At 47.6% G+C, this 24676-nt stretch overlaps 1 protein-coding gene across 2 annotated transcripts in view; it reads left to right on the top strand.

Moving 5' to 3' along the window:
- The window catches only part of Crk (Crk proto-oncogene, adaptor protein), a 326367-nt gene that overhangs the window by 268885 nt on the left and 32806 nt on the right, over positions 1–24676 (top strand). The window contains exon 2 of one of the 2 annotated variants that reach the window (XM_076211808.1): positions 17597–17895. The exons of the other annotated variant lie outside the window; for it this stretch is intronic. Within the exon in view, the coding sequence (XP_076067923.1) occupies positions 17864–17895 (32 nt within the window). The 5' untranslated portion in view covers positions 17597–17863. The remainder of the gene's footprint in view (positions 1–17596; positions 17896–24676) is intronic. 2 annotated transcript variants of the gene reach the window in all.

Raw genomic sequence — 24676 nt, 5'->3', positions numbered from 1 at the left:
GACATTAAACAGAATAAAAGCATGTAAGGTGTGGCATCTCATACGGGGTTAACCTATTGGCGACAGGGATCGTCTGTATAAAGATTTTATGTCTGTCGCCAGGGGATTTTATTCAGTTTAGAAGAGGTAATGTCTGTGTACGCCTTGCCAGGCGCGTTTCTTCAGCCGAGGAAAGACCCAAGTCACGAAGGACTCCAGGACTCATTCGAAGTGGTGGGGAGTGAAGGGGAGTGGGAGTGAGTGGATTTCTGTCTGAGAGTCTTTAGGAGAGAAGTGCAACAAAAGATTCTAAGCCGGTGTTGCGCAACACCGGACGACGGAAATCTTCCATTGTGATGTAGATGTGACGTGATTTGTGTCGATGCTGGTGTGACGTGATTTGGGATTGAAGTGACTTTGGAAACCCGTGAGTTTGTTTGGTGTCATCAGCGGACGTGTTTTCCTCCCATTTAGTGTTAATGTGACGTAATGTTTTTCCTAGTGACTCTGCATTTGTTCTTTGAAGATCTGGAAATACGTGACTTGTCCGGCGTTCTTGTGTGTGTGGTGAACGGGGTTTGTGGGTGTTCCCCTTTGGTGACGTGGAGACCCGACGTTTTACGACATGTCACTCGACTCCATTTATAATTTTACTGCATTTTTTGTACCTAGTTGTATCTTCTGGGAAGGGAAGCTATGCTTGTGGTGTCTTATATCGGGTATTCTCCTTTACCCATTGAGTCATTGTATATTCAATGGTCATATCCAGTAGTATATTTCCCCAAAGGTCCTCTCCACCTTTCACTGTCATCTCTTCCCAAGATATTTCTTTAGAGTTAAAGTCACCCATAATTACTATGTTTCCTCCTTTCTGCGTGTGTGTGTGTGTGTGTGTGTGTGTGTGTGTGTGTGTGTGTGACGAAGCATTATTGAGCTGAGGGACCCAAAGATGATGACACATTTTGTGACTAAGCTTTGTGTACTGAATACGAGTGTGCATTGTTGCCTTGGAAACATCGTGTATGCCGGAGACACAGACCACATTTTCTTCTGAATATTGTAATTAATTCGATCGTAACGTGGCCACGACAATTGTGGCGACATCTTGGGTGCCTCCAAGCAGCTGAGGCCACATGTAGGGCCATCTGTGTGTGGTTACGAGATTACAACGAGAATAGGCTTAGCCATTAAATTTCGCCAAATGTCCAAGATGTAAAATGTTATCGTAGTGAGTGTTGCGTTGGCTCAGACGATTTGGATGCATTTTTTTTTATCTCCTTCCACGACCTACTTTTATATATTTATATATATATATATTTTTTTTTTTCAAACACTATTCGACCCCCAGCATGAACGGGTCTCACTCGATCGAGACCCCGTTGGGGTCCCGGGATCCGGTCGTCATCTGGATAAAATAGCCGGGCGCCAGGAGAGCATCGGTAACGTCCGTCACTGTATTGAAAGGGGTTAGAATCTTCAACTGAATGAATCGTCAAGGTTTGGTCGGAGGAGGACATCGAAGGGCGAGTAGAGGGCTCTCCAGCATCCAATAAAATCGCCAGGATAAAATGTGTAAAGTCTGCCACCGTATGAAGGAGATTAAGGAGAGTTGTGAATTGGATTGGAACCACTTTTGACGGGGTTTTAATATCCGCGATTTGTGAATTTTTTGGTGGGTTATTTGCGGTAATCCATTTTGGCGACACTTTGTTGACACACGACGAGTTGACAGTCTCGGAGGAAGAGTCATGTCGGAACTGTCACGGGCAGACACAAAAGTTGAGAACTTCATTTTGCTTCGTCTTTGGAGCTGCGAGGAATGAGGAGGTGTTCCTTGTCTGAATAAAATCGCCTGGCGACAGCCAGAAAAAGAGTACAAAGAGAGGAAGAGCGAAAGGGGCCAAGTGGCCAGAGATTTTGTGGTTTTGTTCTGCTCTTGTTCTTTTCGCTCGCTCGCTCGCACGCACAGTCTGTCGCAGAAGTCTTGGTCCACGGTACTGTGAATTTGCATTTTTTTTTTCTCCCTCCTCCTCCGAGGGTATTTTTAACACGGTGTTTACCTTGCAAGAAGAGACACCTTTCCGTTAAGTAGGGTGTATAGTACTCCAACAGTTGTAAATGTTACTTTGATTAAAGTTCGGGGCTTTTGTAGCTGACTGTACGCTTCGGATTTAGCGGTCAGCCGCACATCTGCAACAGTTTTTTTTTTTTTTTTTTTTTTTTTTGGGGGGGGGTGGGGGGGCTCTGCCTGAGACAACACTCTTTCTCGTTTTATAATTCCGGGATAAGAGGAGTGGGAGGAGAGGAGGTGGGGGGCGGCGAGGGGCGAGGGGGGGAGTGGACTAACTCTTCCTCTTCCTCATCGGCCTCGTCTTTACCACCACACCCCTCTCTCTCTCTCTCTCTCTCTCTCTCTCTCTCTCTCTCTCTCTCTCTCTCTCTCTCTCTCTCTCTCTCTCTCTCTCTCTCTCTCTCTCTCGTGTGTGTTCTGTTGCACAACTGTACTTGAAGTGAATTCTTTCAGTTCCTTTTAACCCTCCTCTTTGTCTTCCTCCTGTTTCTCTTCCTCTTCCTCCTCCTCTTCATCGTTCTCCTTCCTCCTCTTCATCTTCCTCCTTCCTCCTCTTCATCTTCCTCCTTCCTCCTCTTCATCTTCCTCCTTCCTCCTCTTCATCTTCCTCCTTCCTCCTCTTCATCTTCCTCCTCCCTCCTCCTGAGGCCCCAGCGCTGTCTTAGCTTCACCACAGCCCTTCCACCGTCTTAAGCACCTCTAGACGATTATATATCTGCCACGTGAGCGTCCCAAGTCGCAACGTCTCTGCCCTCTTGTTGCACCAGTTCCTCCCTTCCTTCCCTCCTTCCTTTCGCCCCCCCCCCATTCGTCCTTTTTCAGCCCCTCCCGATGGGAGATCACAAAGGATTACAAAGGCGGAGCATGGCGACAGGAGACCTTTTGGTCCAAGGGAGGGAAAGGGAAAGAAAATGATGGTCGAAGGCAGACATGCGCATTGCATTTGACTTCGTGGTCGTCGTCTACCCCGATGTCTTTCAACCCGCTTTCACACGAACGAGAAACTTCAAATTCATTCTCAGGGCAGTAAACTGTCCACTTGACTCATGGGAAAGGCGATTCGTCGACGGAAAGCAAAAAACCCGCGAGGTGGGAAATAAAAGAGACGACTTTTCTCGTCGCTCGTGTGAAAAAAAAACTACTTGAGACGTCGCAAGGGACGGCGACCGTTCGGAAGGAAACGCAAAGACACGACGCGTCGCATCACGTCGTGTTGCGACGTCACGACTTAGGCACGACCTCGTCCACAGGGGACAGACTCCAATGAGTTGATTATCAGCATTTGTCGTTCACGTTATTGCGGTGCTGCTATGTGTACCAAAGAAGGTAATGAAGTGTTTGCAAGGACTGATATATGTATGTATATATGTGTATGTTTATATATATATATATATATATATATATATATATATATATATATATATATCACAACTAACACCACAGTCGGACGAAAGAAAGAGTTGCGTAAGCGGAACTATATATTTCGATTGCTACCTGCAATCCTCTTCAGTAGTCTTACGCAACTCTTTCTTTCGTCCGACTGTGGTGTTAGTTGTGATTTATAAATGTGTTACTACATTTCTCACCTGTGATATATATATATATATATATATATATATATATTGTGTGTGTATGTATATATATATATATATATATATATATATATATACACACACACACACACACACACAACATTGAATGGGTCCCAGTGATTAGAGATACCACAATGCACTTTAATTCTAAGCCATTAACATCGGGAGACCCGATGGAGGCTAACATGCAGAAATTGAAATGCGGTACTGCCAAGGACTCGAACCCGGCTAGCGCATAACAAGTACTGTAGTGACTTATCTCTCTTGATGGCGTAATCGGTAAGTCGCTACAGCACTTGTCATGCGCCAGCGGGTTTCGATACCTTGGCAATACAGCATTTCAGTTTCGGTATGTTAGCCTTCATCGGGTCTCCCGGTGTTGATGGCTTAGAATTAAAGTGCATTGTAGTTGATAATATAGAAATATATATATATATATATATATATATATATATGTATATATATCATATATATGTATATATGTATATATACATACACATGGCTAACGATAACAAGATTTTCAAGATTTGTATTTGACGATGGTCTGTTCCACATGATGCTTATTCTTCTCTTTTTCCGATTCTGCTCTTTTTCTCCCATCTTCATCTCTTATGTTCTCTTCTCATTTCCGTATTTCCATCTGCCCCCCCACATCCCCCTCGCTCCAGTCTTCTTTCCTCCCCTTCGTTACATTTCATCGTCCCAGCCACCCTCTCTCTTCTGTTCCCGATAACCGTTCCCTTTGTCACCGCATCGGCGTTGTACACAGACCATACGTACCTCTCCTTCGCTCTAGCCTCGTTGCCGTCCGTTAGTTTTCACCCGTCGAGCATTGTTTTCCAAATACATTTGTTCCACCAGCAGCATTTATAACCATTCCCAGCTTCGTTATCACCGACACTACCTTGAGATGCCTTGTACCGTGGCATATTAACCCCCCCACACACACCCTCTCCCCCCTGCCCCTCCCTCCTCCTCCTTCACCCATCATATCTGTTTCCCTGTGACCGTTCATTACTTCCGCATCGTCACCGCCCGAAGATCCCTCCTTCCCTACCCCTCCTCCTCCTCCCAGTCCCCTCCACCGCCACCTCCCTCTCCGCTCCCAGCACCTGTTCCCACTTCCTGCTCCTGGAGGTGTCCCCCGGTCAACCGTCACCTGTTTTCTGGTCCAAGCCTTGGACCCTCCCGATTTGTCGCCCAACGCTGTGGCTGGACTTGGGTGTCTCTGCTGTGGTTCTCGTGATGTGATGTGATCTCGCTTATGTTCTGCATATCTTCGTCTTGCCTGTGTGTGTGTGTGTGTGTGTGTGTGTGTGTGTGTGTGTGTGTGTGTGTGTGTGTGTGTGTGTTTCACCATTGTCTTGGATCACATGTTGAACACGTGATCGACAGCTATTATCTTCCGGGTGAAAGCTGAGGGCTCATATATGGTCCGGTCTATGGTTAATAATGTGACCTTGCACACGCACGCACGTGCACGCATGCATATACAAACATACGCATATATATGCGTAAATACAGTAGAAATATAAAGGAATAATACACACACACGTGTGTATATATATATATATATATATATATATATATATATATATATATATGTATATATATATATATATTACTCCAAATATCACATTCCTTGCATACCTTTGCTTCTGGTATTTCATTTGGTACAGGTTCGAATCCTCTTAAAAGTTACTCTTAAATACCGTTTTGTAGGAGCTTAATGTGGATGCTCCTCTGCCCCAACAGCCACGGTCACCTCAATCCTCCTCCACTTCTTGCCCGAGTTCCTTTCACTTTCTTATTTATATATTTCTATTTTTTCCCTCTCACTCTCTTCCTCTATTCTCAGTTTATTTCATTTTCTCGTTCGTTTTCTGGCCTTAGATTCCTATCCCCCTCCCTTCCTTCTTTCCGTTATTTTCTTATATCTTTAGCTCCGTTTGTTTTCACTCTTTATTGCCGTTTTATGTCGTCCGTGCATCGAAGTATTTTTTCCTCTTGACATCAACACCCCACTTTCTAATCCTCCTCCCCCCACCGCGTCGTCGTCTTATCCTCTGGCAACATTTAATTTATTACTTGGAGACTGTTATACCTTCTCTCCCCTGAGGGCGATGTCAATTAGGTGAATGAAAAAGTACAGCGGCGTTCAAAAGAAAAGGGAAAGTGGAATGCGACACGGAAGGGCGGGAAAGCAGCATCATATACCTCTGTTACAGATTCGGTCGACATCGATTGCCATATTTTTCTTGTAAGATTTTTAAGCAAGTTAGTCGTTATGTAATGATGTATAGAAAAAATAGTAAATTTTTTTTATAGAAAGAGGCTCCATTTTGCGAACATTATTTGTGATGTGTCGTATGGAAGTGTTGTAACGAGTCCGGAATAAATTGAGAAAATGTGCCAATTGTGGCAATGGTATTTAGGCGGGAACCCGGGAGGCGACATCTGCGTACGGTGTCAGTTAAGTAGCGACTCAAAATCCAGATTCTCATTACCTACAGGACGATCCAGTCTCACATTATATTTTGTGTATTTTGATACGATAGTAGTAATCAGCTAGAATGGGAAATAATGAAAATGTAACGAAAACCGAGGTCGAGGAGAAATTTTATTTCATTTAGCAGACGCAACATCTCCGTTGCACCCATAATGAAGCGCAGGATTAACAACAGATCAGTAAGGGGTAGGCTAGAGAGGGAGGCGCTGCCGACCCACAGAATAGAAGCCACTGGCGAACAGCAAACAAAGAAAGCCTGTTTTCGGTGAAACTGCTCAAGACTCCTTTTTCTTGCATGATGGAGGAGGAAGGTGTTGGGGGAGGGGTTAAACTGCTTCAGTCGACTTCCCTGTCTGTCTTGGGCGTTGTTCCCAGCCCTCTGTAGGATGCTGGGATGCAAACTGCGTAAGATCTATTCTCCATCTTGCTAACTTTATTACTACCTATTTTATATATATATATATATATATATATATATATATATATATATATATATATATATATATATATATATATATATATATATATTTGTACCCTGTTAACCTAACGGGCTGGATTTGCAACTGTGAAGCGGGTGGCAACAGAGTGGGCATTAGAAACTGAAGGTTTTGATCCTTATTTTTTTTTATTTTTTATTTTTTATTTTGTAGTGAATAGACTGGTCTGGTTCTGACCAGAATGAGAATTTAAAGTACATCTCCGTAGGGGCTGAGGGAAGAGGAAGAGGAGATCGGGATGGAAGACAACGGAAAAAAAAATCAAATTTGGCAAGGACGGAGAGAGGAAGGTTGGCGCAGAGAAAATGGCGAATCGAGGGGGTGGGGGAAGGGAGGTAAAAGAAAATACGTCACTAGAAAAAATGCCCCCCCCCCTCTCATACCCGGGCACAAGGACGGTGACCTGACCAAATGGTCGTTTGTGAAATGTATATATAATGGTTCCTATACTTGCATTTGGTTTCACTTTTGTGAGTGTGCATTTATAATTGTCTCTTCTCTCTCCCTCTCTCTCTCTCCCCTGTCTCCCCTTCTCTCTCTCTCGCCCCCCTCTCTCTCTCTCGCCCCCCTCTCTCTCTCGCCCCCCCCTCTCTCTCTCTCGCCCCCCTCTCTCTCTCTCGCCCCCCTCTCTCTCTCGCCCCCCCCCCTCTCTCTCTCTCTCTCTCTCTCTCTCTCTCTCTCTCTCTCTCTCTCTCTCTCTCTCTCAGAGTGAGCGCATGAAATCCTGTAGGGAGTGAAGGAATAGTGTCAGGCGTGGCGTAGCGTGTAGCGTCAGGCCTCGTCTCTCCGAGGGCTTGTGTTGGCGAGGTTGGAAACCCAAATTGGGTCCTGGTTCCCGCGACGGCCTAGGAGGGAAGTGCGCGTCACGGCCTGAGGGTAGGTAGGGGCGGCGACCATAGGTCTAGGGGTACGGAGATGGTGCAGTAGGACATTTATTTCCCAAGGGAAGTACGGGAGAGGGCGGGGACCGTTGACGGTTGCCCTGAGGCCGCGAGGAAGAGAACATTGAGGCAGTGAGGTGTTTATGGGGAGGTATGGGTCCAAGATCCTCATTCGAGAAGGTTCGTTAGGAACCCTATGGTCGTTCGTCGTCTTCGGTCCCTGGTAGAGGACAAGAACGTTGTAAATGGCGTTTGTGACGTCACTAGTAGGGAAACAGTGACGTAACAAGCGTAGTAAAAGTGTTTTGGGTTTGTGAGTATTTGGGGTCAGAAGTCCTGGGCAAATTTAAGACCCACGTAAGACGATGTACGTAATAGACCCAACAATTTGTGTGTACGGGTGTGCATGTACGTACATATGTGTTTGTGTATTCACCGTGGTCTTTTGATCACGTGCTGGACTCGTGATCGACAGCTATTTCCCTCCCGGAAGAGAGCTCAGAGCTCGTATGACCGATCTATGGGTAATGCTGTGACCTTACACGCACACACACACACAACTCCCCGCCCACGAGAGTTGGAGTAACGACGCGAAGCACAGCGGTACTAAAATTATTTCAGCTCTGGGCAGGAATCGAACCCAGATCTCGGTAGTGACAGTCGGAGACTCTACCAACCGCGCCACCGAGTCGTGTGTGTGTGTGTGTGTGTGTGTGTGTGTGTGTGTGTGTGTGTGCGTGCGTGCGCGTGTGTGTGTGTGCGTGCATGGTTGTGTGTGTGTGACCCACTTGGAACTGCACGGAGTTGGTCAGAAACACACCGATATTGAAATGTTTGAGTGTCAGATCATTGTGGGCTGGGGAATGCAGAGGAAAACTTAATCATCCTAGATGCAGACATGTGTATGGGGGGGGAGGGGGTTACTCAGGGTAAAGGGAGAAGGAGTAAAGGGACGGCGCGAGTGACTGGTCTCGACTCCTTTGCTGTTAGGAGGGGGGAGTTGCCCCCTCCTCCCGAATAAAATCGCCCGGATTGAGCCTAAATGAATCTTTGTATATTGTCTCACTCTAAGGGATAAGAACATAAGAATGAAGGAGACTGCAAGAGACCATAAGGCCTACACTAGGCGGTGCGGGAGTCCCTACTTGGTTTGTGTACAATAAAGGGTCCTGGGGGGCCCCTGGAGTTGGGGGGACGAGGGAGGGTGTTGGGGGAGGAGTGGGATGATGATGAGGAGGAAGAGGTGAGTGATGATGACGAGAAACGAGGAGGAGGAGGAGGAAAACAACGGTGAAGTAGTTAGTTTGGATAGATATTTGCTTTCAGACCCTTTCCCTACCGACATGGGCCAAAGGACTCGATGATAAACAAAATAGCCTGGCGACAACCAGGATTAAAAGTGACACCCCCTCTTCTATATTCACTAATTTTATTTATCTTAAACGTATTTATTTTTGGCTAGTTAAATCAGACTGAAAGCCTGTTCAGCCCGACAGTATACCCGACAGGTCACATTAACAGAGGCTGCAAAGTACACCACGGGAGTTGAGAATAGTCGAGACGTGGACCAAGTATGAGAATGGCGAGTCTGAGAGAGAGAGAGAATCACGGGGATGAAGGGGAGAAAGGGGGGTTGGGGGGATGAGAAGCACGTGGCAGCGAGGGTGACAAGAGGGAGGATAATGTTCCGCGGGCTGGAAAGTGGAGAAGGTCGGGGGGGAAGGGGTTGGGGGAGGGTCGACTTCGTGGGGGAGAAGGAGGCGGAGGCGGAGGGGAAGGGGGAGATGGATTACGAGGGATTTTCAAATGGAAGAGACAGAGTAGGGGGGAGATGGAGGTTGGGGGGGGGAAAGTGGGGAGGGTCTGTCGCGAGATGAGTGGATGCCTCACTCAGAGGCTCCGTGTGGTGATCTAGGTCGCAGTGATGAAGATACTGATGCTTGGAGGTTTATTGTAGTGACGAGAGTAATGTATATGAGGGTGGTTAAGTACTGATGATTAATGTATGTTGTGGAGATAAGATGTGATGGTGTATTAAGACGGTGAAAGTTGTCTTGTGTAAGATAATAATGTAGCGCTGGTAATGAGGTTTATTGTAGTAAGGATGTAGGTTTGGATTTGTTACTAAAGAAACGACGTGTGTGGTGTTGATAGTGATGGCGTGTTGGAAATGCTTCTTATTCAAATGGTGGTGATGGTAATGACAACGGGGTTGGTGATGAACAGTTATGTTCATGGTGGTGGTGGTGGTGGTGATGGCGTAGGTGGTAGTGGCTACGAAGAAGCCTTTTGGGGTAACTGTGTCTGGGCAGACGGTAGTTGCCTCGTTCATGTGCCGGTAATTGATACAAGTGGTACTCAACCTCTGCCCAGCAGAGGCCGCCGCTTTCCTGAATAAAATCACCTGAAGTCAAGGCAGTTTCGACCCAAACAAGGACCTTAAGTCATGTGTAACCGGAATTAAGGTCGTGTGGTGCCGTTGTCTCGTGGAGACAAACAGTGCCACAGCAGTGCCACAGGGGTGCCATTCATAGTTCCCGTTTAGATATTGGCCTCTCGAAAGTGTCAGGAAATGTCATGGCGCTCAGCGGCGGCGATGTCGTTTGGTCCCAGTTTCTCCTGGAGGGGCAGGGTGCCGCTGGAGTGCCGTGCATTGTGTTGACCTAGAGTGCCTCGGGGCCCGAAGGTGCCGGGAGACCTTAGAACACCCGACCGGACGACCACGATTACGGGCGTCGGTATCACACGGAGCGACGAGTTCGGGACCGCGCCGGTTCTCTTTGAGGCCGCGGATGTCGGTAGGCCGGTAGCCACGCCTCCACTTTTCCTCCATCTGGCCCTTAGGACCGTCGCTCTGACCCGCTAGAGGCCCACAGACGGGATTCCCCAGGAAGGGTCCACTGGGGTCCAAGAATTGCCTCTGTCGGATGGTCAACTTTGGATGTTTAAGGGAAAAACGACAACCATAATAATAGTAATAACGATGATGATAACGGTAATAATGAACTAAAAGCTTGAGGTCCCTGGGAACTCTTGGGTTCGAACGCGGGTCCGCATCGGACGAAGCGTGATAGTCGGAACCAACTCTTGATAGAGCAATCGGTTAAGTTACTGTCGCTTGTTACGTGCTAGCGGAGGTTCGAGTCCTTAGCTGTACCACGTATCAATTTCTGCATGTTTGCCTCGAGTTTCTCGATATTGATGGCTTAGAATTAAAGTGAATTGTGGTTGATAAATGAAAATGTGTTCAATGGGACCCATTCAGTGTTGTACATATATATATATATATATATATATATATATATATATATATATATATATATATATATATATATATATATATAGTGTCGATTAATTTTCAATCTTGGGGTATCTTCGTCACTTGGAGTGTTACCACCTCGTTTCCAAGAATAACTAGTACGAACTCCCGAAGTGTAAGGGAAAGGGACGACAGTGATTGCGTCGAGTTGTCGTTATCGGGGGAAGGCTGGCGTGATTTGGGTGATTGGTGCCTGTGGTCGCCAGTCGTTGTTGGGGCGACTTTGATTAGGGGTTGGGGGGAGGGGGAGGGGGGAACTTGTCCTGATTGGGGAGTTGTGGACGAAGCGATTGGGAAGTCGAGTTAGGATGGATTGGAGGTAAATTGGATAAAGTACTGATGACTCGAATGATGGAGGGAGGGAGGGAGGGTGGGAGGGAGGGATGGAGGGAGGGTCTTGATGGAGTGAAATTGTAATTGGGGTGCAATCGAAGTGCGATCACATTGAACTGCGGAAAACGTGGGTTTGGGAAATGAATTGAGGATTCGAACTTTACTTCCATCCCTCCCTGAGGGGGTGCGGGTTGGGGTTGGGGGGTCCGGTTGATGGACGGGAAAGGGCTGTGGAGTAAAAGTTGGGGAATTGATAGGAAATGTTAATGACCTGATAGTCTGATTATCATCCCCCCCCTCTCTCCCTCTCTCTCTCTCTCTCTCTCTCTCTCTCTCTCTCTCTCTCTCTCTCTCTCTCTCTCTCTCTCTCTCTCTCTCTCTCTCTCTCTAAAACACACATACACACACACACACACGCGCGCGCGAGTAATGAATAGTAATGAATGCATATACATAATGCTTGCATCTTTAGGATGTACTTTCTTAGTGTAGAGAGACGATGGAATAGTCGTCCTCTCCCTTCTCGTGTGTCACTTTTATTTCTTCATCTTTTCTTCCTCCTCCTCCTCCTCCTCCGAAGCGTGGTAGTCCGGTGGTTGAATTGGTCGACTCGTGTCCTGAAATTGTCGAATTCGTGTCGTTGGGAGGGCGAGTAATTGATTCGACATTGATCGTTTCTCCCCCAAAAAAACCATCCCAGTGCTTGTCTGCAGTAGAGGCCTCTCTGGGACGATCCTTTCAAAAACTGGGCCGGGGAGACCAGATAAGGAGATGCCATCAGCGCAACGAAAGCGCACCTTTCACATGAACGAATGGGACTGTATGGCAGGAAAAAATGAAAGGCTTTTATCCCCCCCTCCCCCTCCGCCCCCAAGGTCGTCGCAGTAGGTGAAGGACGAGCCGGGGGGAGGGGGGGAAGGGGGCAGGGGGAGTGGCTGACTCTATCCCCCCCCGGGGGGGGCGGGTATTCATTGGCCGAACAAAATATTTTGGACTGTGCGCCCATGAGCCCGTTTCACCTCTGCATTGCTTTTGTTCGCTTCATTGTCCCCCGGCATAAAGGAAGGACCCCCCGGGGGACCGGGGGGGGAGGGACGGGGGTGGGCTGCATGTGCTCTTCGTGAACTCTGCTGTTTATGCGAGGTCGCGTGCACGCGCGATGCACTTTCTCTCCTGTTCTCTCTCTTCCTCCTCTTCCTCTTTATCAGTTTCTCCTGTCGTCATCGTTGTGGTTTTCGCTGTTGTCTCTCTTCATCTCCCTCGTTTTTTTTTTTCATCGCCCATCTCTTGATCTTCTACAAGGGTCTCTCTTAGTCTTGTACTTAAGTGTGCCTCCCATGTTTGTACTTAAGTGTGCCTCCCATGTTTGCACTTAAGTGTGTCTCCCATGTTTGTACTTAAGTGTGCCTTCCATGTTTGTACTTAAGTGTGCCTCCCATGCTTGTACTTAAATGTGCCTCCTATGTTTTGTACTTAAGTGTACCTCCCATGTTTTGTACTTAAGTGTGCCCTCCATGCTTGTACTTAAGTGTGCCTCCCATGTTTTGTACTTAATTGTGCCTCCAATGCTTGTGTACAACCGTAGTACCTACCAGGGGAAGGTTGGATTGTTGACACTGTTCCTTTTGCACCCGATGGGTGAAACGGGCCTTGAAGAGCTTGTCCAAGATTAACAAGCTTGCCAGGTGTTAGCCAAAACAAGTGGAGTTCAGGTTTTGGAAATGGTAAAATAGGTTCTCGAGTAATGTCGCAAGATATTGTTTTAAAACGATGAAGCTGTCTGTTGCAGAAAATGGGATAAGGATATGTTAGAGGTTGTGTGTCTCAACTTTTGGCCGTCGGGGCATCGGACAGAGGCATTTCGGAAACCCTGCACGAAGAATTCGCCAGAAGCTCGAGCACTGCCTCAAGGGCACATCCGCAAGGGGCACGGTAAGATGGCTGGCACCACTGGCGTCGTCATCCGCTGGCCATCCGGATATCCTTCCACTCCTGAAGGCGCGCCGCCCGAAGAGTCTGAAACCTCTTGTTCGAAGACGCTTTCTTTGTCTTCGTGGGTGTCGAGGCTTTGTTTTCGTGGTGCCTTTGAGACCGAAGGAGGAGGGTGCAGGTGTGGGGTGTGGGGGGGTGTCTTCCTGTTGCTTTGTTGTTTCACTCGCAACGTGGGTAGGTGAAGGTTTTGTCAATACGATACTCCTAACTGGTAGGAGTTCGCGAAGATGTATGCTGGAATAGAGCAGCGAAGGGCTTTTGTTTTGGTAACATGCAGAGACTCAAGACGCGACGAATGCGACCTTTACAGGAACTGGTCACGGCACTATTGGGTTGTTAGTAGAGGAATTAACAAGATAATTAACAAGAGAAAAACAAAAAAACACGAAGATTTACAAACGTTCACTGAATGAAATTGTATCTACTTTGGCTTCGTAGCAAAGTTGACTTCGAACTTTTTTCTTAACGGTGTCGACCAGAGTTCGAGTCCCACCTGCTGCCGGCAACTACCTGATGGTGAGATGGGAGACATGGACGAGTGGGTCGTCTGGCGAGAATATGCCCCTTGGCCAATTATTACGGAGATTTGCGACCTTGGTACACGGAAAAAGGGAGATAAAAAATAAATAAAAACTATATAGAATTGCCCAGCTTCAACAAGAACAAATTTCATTCGAGTTTATCGCCCTGTTGAAGGTGTTAAAGTCGCTGGGAGGATTTATGGTGTGTGGCGAGCAATTTTCGGCTTCGCTTACACGTCTCCAGATCTTTGAGGGAGTTACGGGCTAGGGTATGTTATCATGGAGGAGGAAGAGGAAGAAGAGGAGGAGGAGGAGGAAAGTTGATGAATGGGTTGGACTCTGGTGAGTTATGTTGGTGGGCGATGTCGTTACGGAATTATGATCTATAGTTTGGGTCTCCCCCTCCCCCCCTCTCTCTGTGTGTGTGTGTGTGTGTGTGTGTGTGTGTGTTCCACCATGGATTCGAATCACGTACTGGATTCATGATGGGTAAATTTTACATTTTCGAATGAGAGCTCAGGGCCCACGTACGGCCTGATCTATGAGTAATGTTATGACCTTACCCAACACATGTTCTCTTGCTCAAGGGGGCCAGTAATGGTTCGCGGCAGTGTGGTGCTTTCAATCCTTAAGCGGGGCTCGATCCTGGGTCTACAGCGTGAGAACCCGCAACGATAACTATGCCAAGAGTGTGTGTGTGTTTGTGTGTGTGTGTGTGTGTGAGAGAGAGAGAGAGAGAGAGAGAAGATGATAGGGAGATGAGGAAGGTGAGGAAGGTGGGAGAGAAAGAGAGAGAGGGAGAGAAGATGAGAGGGATATGAGGAAGGTGGGTGGAGAGAAAGAGAGATAGAGAGAGAGATGAGGAAGGTGGGAGAGAAAGAGAGAGAGAGAGAAGAAATAGATGAGAGGGAAAAGGTGGGAGAGAAAGAGAGATAAGAGAGAAAGGGTGAGAGAAAGAGAGAGAGAGGGAGGGAGGGAGGAGAATGAAAAAGGAGGAGAGATTCTTTGAAACGGTGATTCAAGAGTTATGACTACTAATTGACTTTCTAAGTATCGGCGAGGGGAAACACCAACTTGTGTTCATAGGGAGAGTCTGCTCGTTCCAGCAAAAAGCCCCAGAGTGTAATTGCTACTTTGGCGGGTGATGAACCATGCGTGTCTTGGATCACGTCTTGGACTAGTGCTCGGCAGCTAATAACCTACCGGATGAGAGCTCAGGAGCTCTTCTTATGGGCATTGTTGTCACACGCAGGCATGCACACACACACACACACACACACACACACACACACACACACACACACGCACACACACAGAGGCGCATACACACACACACACACACACACACACACACACACACACACACACACACACACACACACACACACACACACACACACACACTCACAGGCGCATACACACACGCACACACACACAGGCACACATACACATAAAATCCATCGCTTTGCACAAGGGGGACAGTAACTGTTTGTAGAGTTATGTGAACGTTTAAAGACCTTAGTAAGAATTCCTCTTTCCCCCACCTCTCCCCTCTCCCTCCACCTTCTTTCAGCGGAGCAAAATACCCGAGTTCCTGTTGCTGACGATCGCACTTGCTGGCGTGACACAGCAAGTTCCTTTTATAGACGAAACGTACCCGCGCAGCAACAATGAAAAAGGTATATATGTTTGCTGCGTTCTGATGCAACACGGTGGGTCGGTTTCGTGTGTCCGCAAGATTGCGTCACTCCGTCGCGTGAAGCAATTGTGGCCGGAGGATTGATGACGATTGTGGGTTGAAAGACGATTGATAAACACTCCCTTTGTCGGTTGATTCGTGCGCGAGTCTTTATTTGTAGTCCCCTGTGGGCGCATGCGCAGTTAAAGATGAGGGAAGAATTCGTGAATCCTGCTGTATGACTCCCATGGGAGTGGATAAGATAGTCTAAGAGAAGCCAAACGCAGAGTATGAGATCCAATGTATTTAACGTTTCGCCCAATAGGGCTTCTTCAGAAATAACCTTCTGGGCGAAACGTTAAATACATTGGATCCCATACTCTGCGTTTGGCCTCTCTCCTACAGTGCTGTTGCAGTCGTTGCTGCTTTTACTCAAGATAGTCTAAGTGTGGACATAAAAAAAAAAAAAAAAAAAAAAAAAAATATATATATATATATATATATATATATATATATATATATATATATATATATATATATATAATCTATATAATGTCGCGATGCGCGTCCTTCCTATCCGAACCCATTCGCACTTTACACATTTTATTCTGGCTAATAGGAGGATTTGAAAACTGGCCCCCTTGCCTGTTCAAGGGTGACACTCTTTACGTAGTTTATTATGGTTGACTTCGGGCGATTTTTGTTCAGCTGAGGACGTGGCCACAGACGGCAAAGGTTCTAGGTGTTTGTGCGTTCGTTCGTTCGTGCCGCGTTCCTTAAATAATGGCAATTCAGCCTTGACCAGCAGGAGCAGAATGGAGTTATGACGTCATCGGTGTGCCTTAGTGGCTGGACAAAGACACACTCGGGAAGTTGCCGACCACAGCGTTTTATGTCGTCAGAGTGGTGACGTCACGGTGCATCCTGTGAGGAGTTGGTTTTGGAGAATGTCGCCAGGATGGAGGGGGAGGGGGAGGGGAGGGGGGAGATAGTGGGGGAGAAGGCGAAAAAGGGGGGAGTTTAGGTTTAATGAAACTGGGGGGGAGTTACTGGGCATGAACAAAATTAAATAGGCAAGAATTGGTGGAACTTTCCTGTTATTGCCCCACCACTATTTTTTTTCTGTTGTCTTTGATTTTGTTTATCTTAGGTTACGTTAGGTTACGGTAGGTTACGTTAGGTTAGGTTAGGTGGGGCAATAACCTAACCTAACCTAACATATCCTATCCTAACCTAACCTAAGATAAACAAAATCAAAGACAACAGAAAAAAAATAGTAGTTGGGCAATAACAGGAAAGTTCCGAATTGGTTTACCAACAGAGAGGTTAACGAATGGAATAGACTTAGTAACTAATTAGTGAGTGCTGAAATAATTGGTTATTTTAAGAGAAGATTAGGCAACTAATGGTCTCCCTCAGTCTCTCCCATATGTTCTTGTTCGAGAAAGAAAAGAAAGATAGTATAGGAAACAGCTGAGAAAGGGTGGAGGGGTAAGAATCAGAAATTGAGATAAATAGGAAGAAGAAACGAAGAAGAACGAGGGAAGAGAGAGAGAGAGAGAGAGAGAGAGAGAGAGAGAGAGAGAGAGAGAGAGAGAGAGAGAGAGAGAGAGAGAGAGAGAGAGAGAGAGAGAAAGAAAGGCAACGGACTTCGTGAGAGTTCCGTCGCCGAAGACTTGCGAGTTCGAGGAAGGCGTGACCTTCCTCGAACTGAAACCGACACAAAAGCCAAGAGGTCAGTTGAGGCAGTGAAAATGTTAATCGATTTCTTCACTACTGAAGTGATGTCATGGTAATGAATAGCCAAAAGAAAAATAATAAAAAATATGCAAATATAAATATATAGATATAAAAATATGCAAATATGAATATATGCAAATGTAAATATAAATGAATATATGCAAAGAACAGCGTTGTTGTTTTCTTCTGCTTCTCTTCCATCTTCTTCCTCTTCTTTTCTTCGTGTTGTTGTATCTATTTTATTTCATTTATGAATATATATGCAGTGTATATTCGTATTAATCGAAAGGAGAAAACGAAAGTGATATTACGAACCAATGGAGTCCAGCTACTGTCTTGGGCCGCTGATTTAAAAAAAAAAAAAAGGGGGGGGAGTGTAATAGCCAAATTAAGCACGAACGATGTTGTTCTTGTTACCCTTGGGCAAAAGCAAAATCGAGAGTAAGCAGACACAGAGGGACTTTAAAACCCGTATTTCCAACAGATCTTTCAGGAAAACTAGTCTGAAGCACTCAGAACTCCTGAATTTGAAAGACTGTAGTGGTGTCTTATATACGGCTTCAAACGCCTGAATACCGAACTGAACTGTTGTGTGCCTACTGAAATAAATCGACTTCAGACAAACCTGAAAGCCTGAAGTTCAGTGTACTCGCGCCCCCTTACCTCTCGGTCGAGGTTCACTGAAACTGCGGTCGACGAATCCCGTCGAAACTCGTCGAAGCTCGCCACTCGTCGACAGTGTTCAACAGATATGGTTCACAAGATGGGATTCCAAGCCCAGTGGTAAGTTTATTCCTCTGTATGTGGTTATTGTGGCCATGAAGGCTGCTCGCTTCAGGCGGATTCGCTGAAGTCGAGGCCTGTCCCTCTATTTTTATGTTATTTCACAGAAAATGTGATTATAATTGTGTGTGTGTGTGTGTGTGTGTGTGTGTGTGTGTGTGTGTGTGTGTGTGTGTGTTTACCTTTGTTGTATACAAGGTAAGAATGATTGTGTGTGTGTGTGTGTGTGTGTGTGTGTGTGTGTGTGTGTTTACCTTTGTTGTATACAAGGTAAGAATTATGTTCGTACGATTCTGTCGTTGATCTAAAATTGTCCCATATTATTTATGTATATGTATGTTTACCTATATGTATAATGTACATACGGAACGTTGTATATGTTGCAAATATGCTTTCAATATATCGTTGGACAAAGCTTGAAGACACGCAAAACACGGACAGGTCCACTTACACACACACACACACACACACACACACACACACACACACACACACACACACACACACACACACACACACGCAGTGAACTAAAGTGAGAACTTACTTTCTTCGTATGTAATTCGTTGTGTTTAATTATTGATGGGCTGAGTGAGGACGACTAGAAAAGCTTGTGTGTGTGTGTGTGTGTGTGTGTGTGTGTGTGTGTGCGTGCGCGCGCGCGTGCGCCTTACCCGTAGCACTATTGGGGTTGGACCTGTGAGGGAAGTATGGATTGCATGTATATTAAGGATTTCATACTAGATGGACATCGTAAAGCCTCTAAGGCTCAGAGTCACACATAATTCATTTACAACATAAAACTAATTTCATATAAAGAGAATAAATAATAATGATGATAATATGTTGATCCTCTTTGTTGCTATCTCCCTTCTTTCCGCCTCCCTTTCTTAAGTCTCCCTGACCACCTCTCCCTACTCCTCTTCCTCCTCCTCCTCTTCCTCCTCCTCCCCCTCCTCCTCCTCTTTAGTTTCCCAAAGTGCCATATGGCCTCTGATACCTGACGCCAGAGTTTCATTACTGAATTTATGGTGCTGCCCCAGCTGTACTGGCAGAGCTATGGCAGCTGTACAGCTGTTGCCCCAGCCCAAGTTGGACAGCTGCTACAGTGTTGCCAAATTGCGAGGACGCGCGACGCGCCCACTCCGCCACCGACCGGGGAGTCGATGCGTGTGAATAAAATCTCCTGGCGGCAGCAGTTAGAATAGAGGATAAAGTGCCATCCGGTAAGGAAGGTAGCCGGGGGTAAGGAGGTGCAACAGTCATCACGGAATTGCAACCTTGAAAATCCTCGTCATAGTTTTGTTTTGTCATATTCGCCTGACCTAGTCCACTTCTTAAGAGAGAATTAACTTAGAACCTGCCTCACAACTTTCGAAGTTGTTTCTTCAGCGGCTACTGGTGAGTGCCACTTGCTCTAGCTGTCCTAGGACCAAAGGCACATGCGACTCCGCAGGACCCAAGCATCTTCTGGATCAGGCTCCCCAACACTCGACACATGGTCGTGATACATCTTGCTATGGTCGAGACCGTGGGCACCACCTGTGTTGTTTATCTTTCCCCTTTATTTACTTGGCTACAACGAAATTGCATTTTCTTCCTCCCTCTCTCCCTCCCTCTCCACCTTTATTTACTTGGTTTCAGCCACATTTCCGCGTCTTGTCCCCCTCGTACCTGTTGCCGGGGGGCCAGAACAGCCTAATGTTTACAAACGTCTCCTCAGAACCGTGACGCACTTTGTACAAGAATAACGAGCGCCGAACGTGGTCAGAGACCTCGATCATACCGGAGATCGGGTTCGGCCCCCGGGGACCGAATGTTTACTAAATGGCCACTACAGGATGCGCGCCTGGGTGGGCGGGAAGGGCGTGGTGATGCCCTTAATCAGATAAAACAATCGGTAGCCAGAATAAACTCGTAAGATGATCTGCGCACTCGACCGGTTACTGAGTGTGGAGGAGGAGGAGGAGGAGGAGGACCACGTCAGGAGAGAAGGATGTGTGACGTCAGTTTGCACGCCACATCACCGTCCAGAGTTGGACGCCATGTCTGCGGGCGGACCTGGTTGATCCGTCACAGCCAAGCCGCCAGGCATCGCCCCTCCTCCTCCTCCTCCTCCTCCTCCTCTTCTTCTTCCTTCATGACCACCACCTCCTCCTCCTCCTCCTCCTCCTCCTCCTCCTTCACCCCCGCCACCTCCTCTTCACCACCAACCTCTTCTTTCTCCAAAACTACCTCCTCTTCCTCCAAAACCACCACCTCTTCCCCCACCACCACCACCTCCTCCAAAATCACCTCCTCTTCCTCCACCATCTCCTCCTCTTCCTCCATCACCACCTCCTCCTCTTCCTCCACCACCTCCTCCTCCACCTCCTCCTCCTCTTCCTCCTTCCTCATACCTCGCCATTAGACTGTTTCGTTCATGAATCTGCCCATTGAGAATGCAGGCGATCCTGCCTGGGCTGAAGGGAATCGCCCGGAGTTCACCAGAATGAAGACAGCAAAGCGAGTCCTCGGGAGGGGGGGCAAAGTGGGTATTGGGCTGAGGAACCCTGGAGAACGCTTCTGTGCTATTTTTATTTTATTCTTGTTTCCTTTTCTTCTAGTTAATCTTCTCATGCAGTGATGCAGAGCTTTGCATTTTGGTGTGTTTTAGGGGTCTCTTTGCACACACACACACACACACACACACACACACACACACACACACACACACACACACACACACACACACGACTCGGTGGCGCGGTTGGTAGAGTTCCTGACTGTCACTACGCCGATCCGGGTTCGAATCCTACCCAGGGCTGAAGTAATTTCAGTATCGCTGCGCTTCGAGTCGTCATTCCAACTCTCGTGGGCGGGGAGTTGTGTGTGTGTGTGCGTGTAAGGTCACAGCATTACCCATAGATCGGTCATACAAGCTCTGAGCTCTCTTCCGGGATGGAAATAGCTGTCAATCACGAGCCCAGCACGTGATCCAAAAATCAAGGTGAACACACACACACACACACACACACACACACACACACACACACACACACACACACACACACACATACACACAGCAGACGTCCTCTTGCCGTGGTGGCATGATTCATTTGTTTAGTTGTGGGTAACATGAAAAATATTCGAGTCTGAAAGTGGCCCCATGAACGGGATCCACCCCTTCTGGTGCCTCAACAAAACCTGTAGGGTTGCGTTACCCTCCTCTTGGGAGCCAGAATAAAGGAAAAAAAAGTACTCCGCTGTGTCGTCTTGTTCGTGGTGGTGTTCCCCCGGCTGAATAAAATCGTCGAGGACCGTCGCCGTGCAGATAGGGGTTGACGTCCCAGATTGACTGCAGAGCTGAGAACCCGGACTTGGGAGTGGAGGATTGCTTTGTTGGTTATCTGCCTTGTTACCTGACTGATGGACTAACTTCTCTAATCTCCGAGATAGACGAGTGAGCTTCCATCCGCACGCGCGTACGCGCACGCACGTTGGATATTTTCTGTGGGTTGACGCTAAGGGGTTTTTATTAAATTGACGGGTGGACTCAATCGAGACCCATCCCCCCCCTCCCACCACCACCACCCGCGTTTGACAGAATGGAACCATGTGGGTCATTAACCAGGATAAAGAGATTAAGGTCAGCCACACCCGCGGTTCTTCATGAGTGAGGTCGAGAGACGCTATCCGCAGCCGGGTAATGCCGGCATCTGGTGGCAGTTGCAAAACCAAAAGTAAACTAACATAATCTTCCTTCTCCTCTGTCTCCTCCCCCTCCTCCTCCTCTTCTTCTCCCTTCTTCCCACCCCCACCCCCACCAGTTACTACATCTTATTAGTGGTTCAAGTAAGGGTAGTGAGTAAGAGAGGGAACGGGTAGTCATTGTAGGTTCTTATGTCATGCATACATTACTCGATGTTTGGGATCGATCTCGGGTTTGTGCGAGAGATGTCGAGTGAAGGACGAGGCCCCTGGGCGGGGAGGGGCGAGAGTGGATGGGGTGAAAGTGTCGTTGGTGCCAAATGTGGCAAGATGAAAGGGAGAGTCGAACGTGGTCGCGCTGGCAGAAAGTGCAATTAACTCTAATTGTGACTGAGGCAGACCCGACGCGGGATCAACCCAAGGAAGTATTTAGCTCCTCTCAAGGACTTCGGTCTGGTGGTAGGCGCCAAGAGGTTTTTGTCTTCTCTGGGAGACTTGCAACGTTTTTGTACTGGAATCGTAGACCCGTGCCCGTTCGTGTGAAAGTTGCGTTCAGCAAGATTTACCCGGGAAATATGTATGGTGAAGGCTGTTCAGTCGCATGCAGATTGTGACGTCTACCTAGGATCCTTTTGCGTCTGTTGAGTGCGTCACAATAGGGAAGAGGATTGTAGTGCTCAACCAGCGGACGTATCCTGAGCCGGGGCAGAGTCGGCCCATGGAGGACAGTGATGATGAGGGATGACTTGAAATGACTGGTTTTACATTAAGTAATAGTGACAAGCACAGACCAAATATGGAAAACAACTTATATAATGATGCAGTGAATAATATGATCCCTCTATCCTTCAGTAACATCTTTATGAAAATGAAAGAAGGAAAGAAGGAAAATGTGCACAGCAAACTAGAGACTCCCTAAGTTATTCCCCAACGTGTGGGTGAATGTATCCCCTTTCCCCACCCGGATGATATGCCAATTTGGGAAGTTGGGGGCGAAGTAATGGAGTGGGTGCCGAAAATAGCAATGAATGGTTACTGGCACCGTTTCAGCAATGGGTCCAACAGGTCCGGTTTGCCGCATTGAGTTGGGTAACGACCCGAGTGAAGAAGAAGAAGAAAAGGACCTCTTAGGAACCATTGTTAACCCAATTCGGTTATCCGTGTGGCCGCACGCTACCAGGAGATTCCGGGAATGGATGTAATTGGATGAATTGGATACGTGGGCGGTTACTGATGGATGCGGAGATGACGTGGTCATTGGGCCGGGGGTGGGGGGGGGAGTAGGAGGACTAACGTCAACACACGTGATGCCGTGTTAACAAATGGGGTGTATGTATAAATTCACCAGGTTACAAAGGATTACAAAGGCGGAGCATGCCGACAGGAGACATTTTGGTCCATAACTAGGTCGGATGCGAGAAAAAAAAAAAAATAATGATAAATAAATAATTGTTTTGGACGGCACTGCTACCAACTTCCGTGGAAAGGAACAAAGGTGGTGGTGATTGTGGTGGAGGTTGCACCGTCCATGTAAGCTTCTGTGGTGAATAGAACCTCCGCCACCTGAAGGTGTCGTTTTTCTTCGCGTCGATACCGGTCTGTCACCATCCCCATGCCCGTCAGTCCATCTGTCAGTCTCGCGGATCTTGTTCCTGGCCGGGGAAGACGGACAGCTTTATCCAGCTGAGCCGGGGGTCCGGGGGCGGGGGGGGGGGGGAATCTGAGACCTGCTTCATGGCGGAGGGGGGGGGGGCTGCGCCTCTTTGCTCCTGCATGAAACAGCCTGTCTTTAGCGACGAAACTATCGGTTGTTTTAAGAAACGATTAGACATCTTTATGGATGGGGATGACAGGTGGTGATGGATACGGAGCTGCCCAGTGTAGGCCTTATGGTCTCTTGCAGTCTCCTACATTCTTATGTTCTTGTGTGTGTAAAGACGTCACAGTATTGAAGGGGTAGGTGGGTGGGTCGAGTGGAAGCGGGCAATCCGCATTCTGCGGGTATTCCCATCCTTCGTTTGTTGCGGGTGAAGGAGGAGTGGTAGTTGGAGAGTTGGAATTGGTGGAGGGTGGGAGTAGAATAGTGGCGAATGGCGTGATGGTGAATTGGAGTTTGATGGTGTGATATAGGGGACGAGTACCTGCATGGCGAGTGTGTTTCTGGCGGCACGTGTTGCAAGAATTCCTACGCTCAGTTTTCGACCTCTTCAGTTGATTAAAATCGCCAGATGACGGTCCAGAATGAAAGAGAGTATTCCTCTCTGACGGAGGTCTTTATTCTTAGACCCACCTCTTTTTCGTGGTCCTTCTCTCCTCCTCTTTTTCTTTTTTTCTCCCTCGCCTCCTCCTCCTGCTCTTCTCCCTCCACCACCCTCCTTCGTCTTCTTTCTTCTCCTCCTTCCTTCGTCCTCCACCTCTTTCCTTGTCCTCACCCTCATAGTCGTACTCGTCCCCTCCTCTTCCTCCTCCTTCGTCCTCCTCCTCTTTCCTTGTCCTCGCCTTCGTAGTCGTACTCGTCCTCTCCTCCTCCTCCTCCTCCCTCGTCCTCCTCGTATTGGCCTGGCGGTAAGCGCGCGCGCGCGCGGCCGGGCCGTGATTGAATTAATGCGCTTGTTACCGCCGCCAGTCGGCGAGATTAGAAACTTTTCTTTGATCGCGCGAGCCTTGATTATGACAGACGAAGCACAACTATTTGGGGGCAACTTGGCGGCGAGTGGGGGGGGGAGTGCCCCCCTCCCCAAACCAACTTCCAAGGCGATGGATGTGGGGAGGATGCGTTCATGAAAATTGAAAGGGGAGAGGGTGATTATGAAAATCGGGGAAGATACTGATCTTGTCGGACTTTTCCCCGATATTTTCATTGCTTTTATTTCCTCCATTATTATGCCAACCCCCGGCGCGTTACCCATCGTCAGGGCAAAGCACGGGGAAGGGTCCTGGGGGGCGGAGGACGTCGAGGGAAGGAGGGCGGGGAAGGAGGGAAGGAGCTAAGAGTCGTAAGTGGCTCTGTCGAACCGAAATGGAAGTTGGAACTTTGGTTTCGAAATCTTTGACATCCTGGAGTTCAGGGATCGCCTTGCTTTCATTTTATTAT

This window comes from Oratosquilla oratoria, chromosome 29 (assembly GCF_046742065.1).
Source record: "Oratosquilla oratoria isolate Oo_2021 chromosome 29, ASM4674206v1, whole genome shotgun sequence".
Classification (NCBI taxonomy): Eukaryota; Metazoa; Arthropoda; class Malacostraca; order Stomatopoda; family Squillidae; genus Oratosquilla; species Oratosquilla oratoria.
This window is presented reverse-complemented; position numbering and strand designations above follow the sequence as displayed.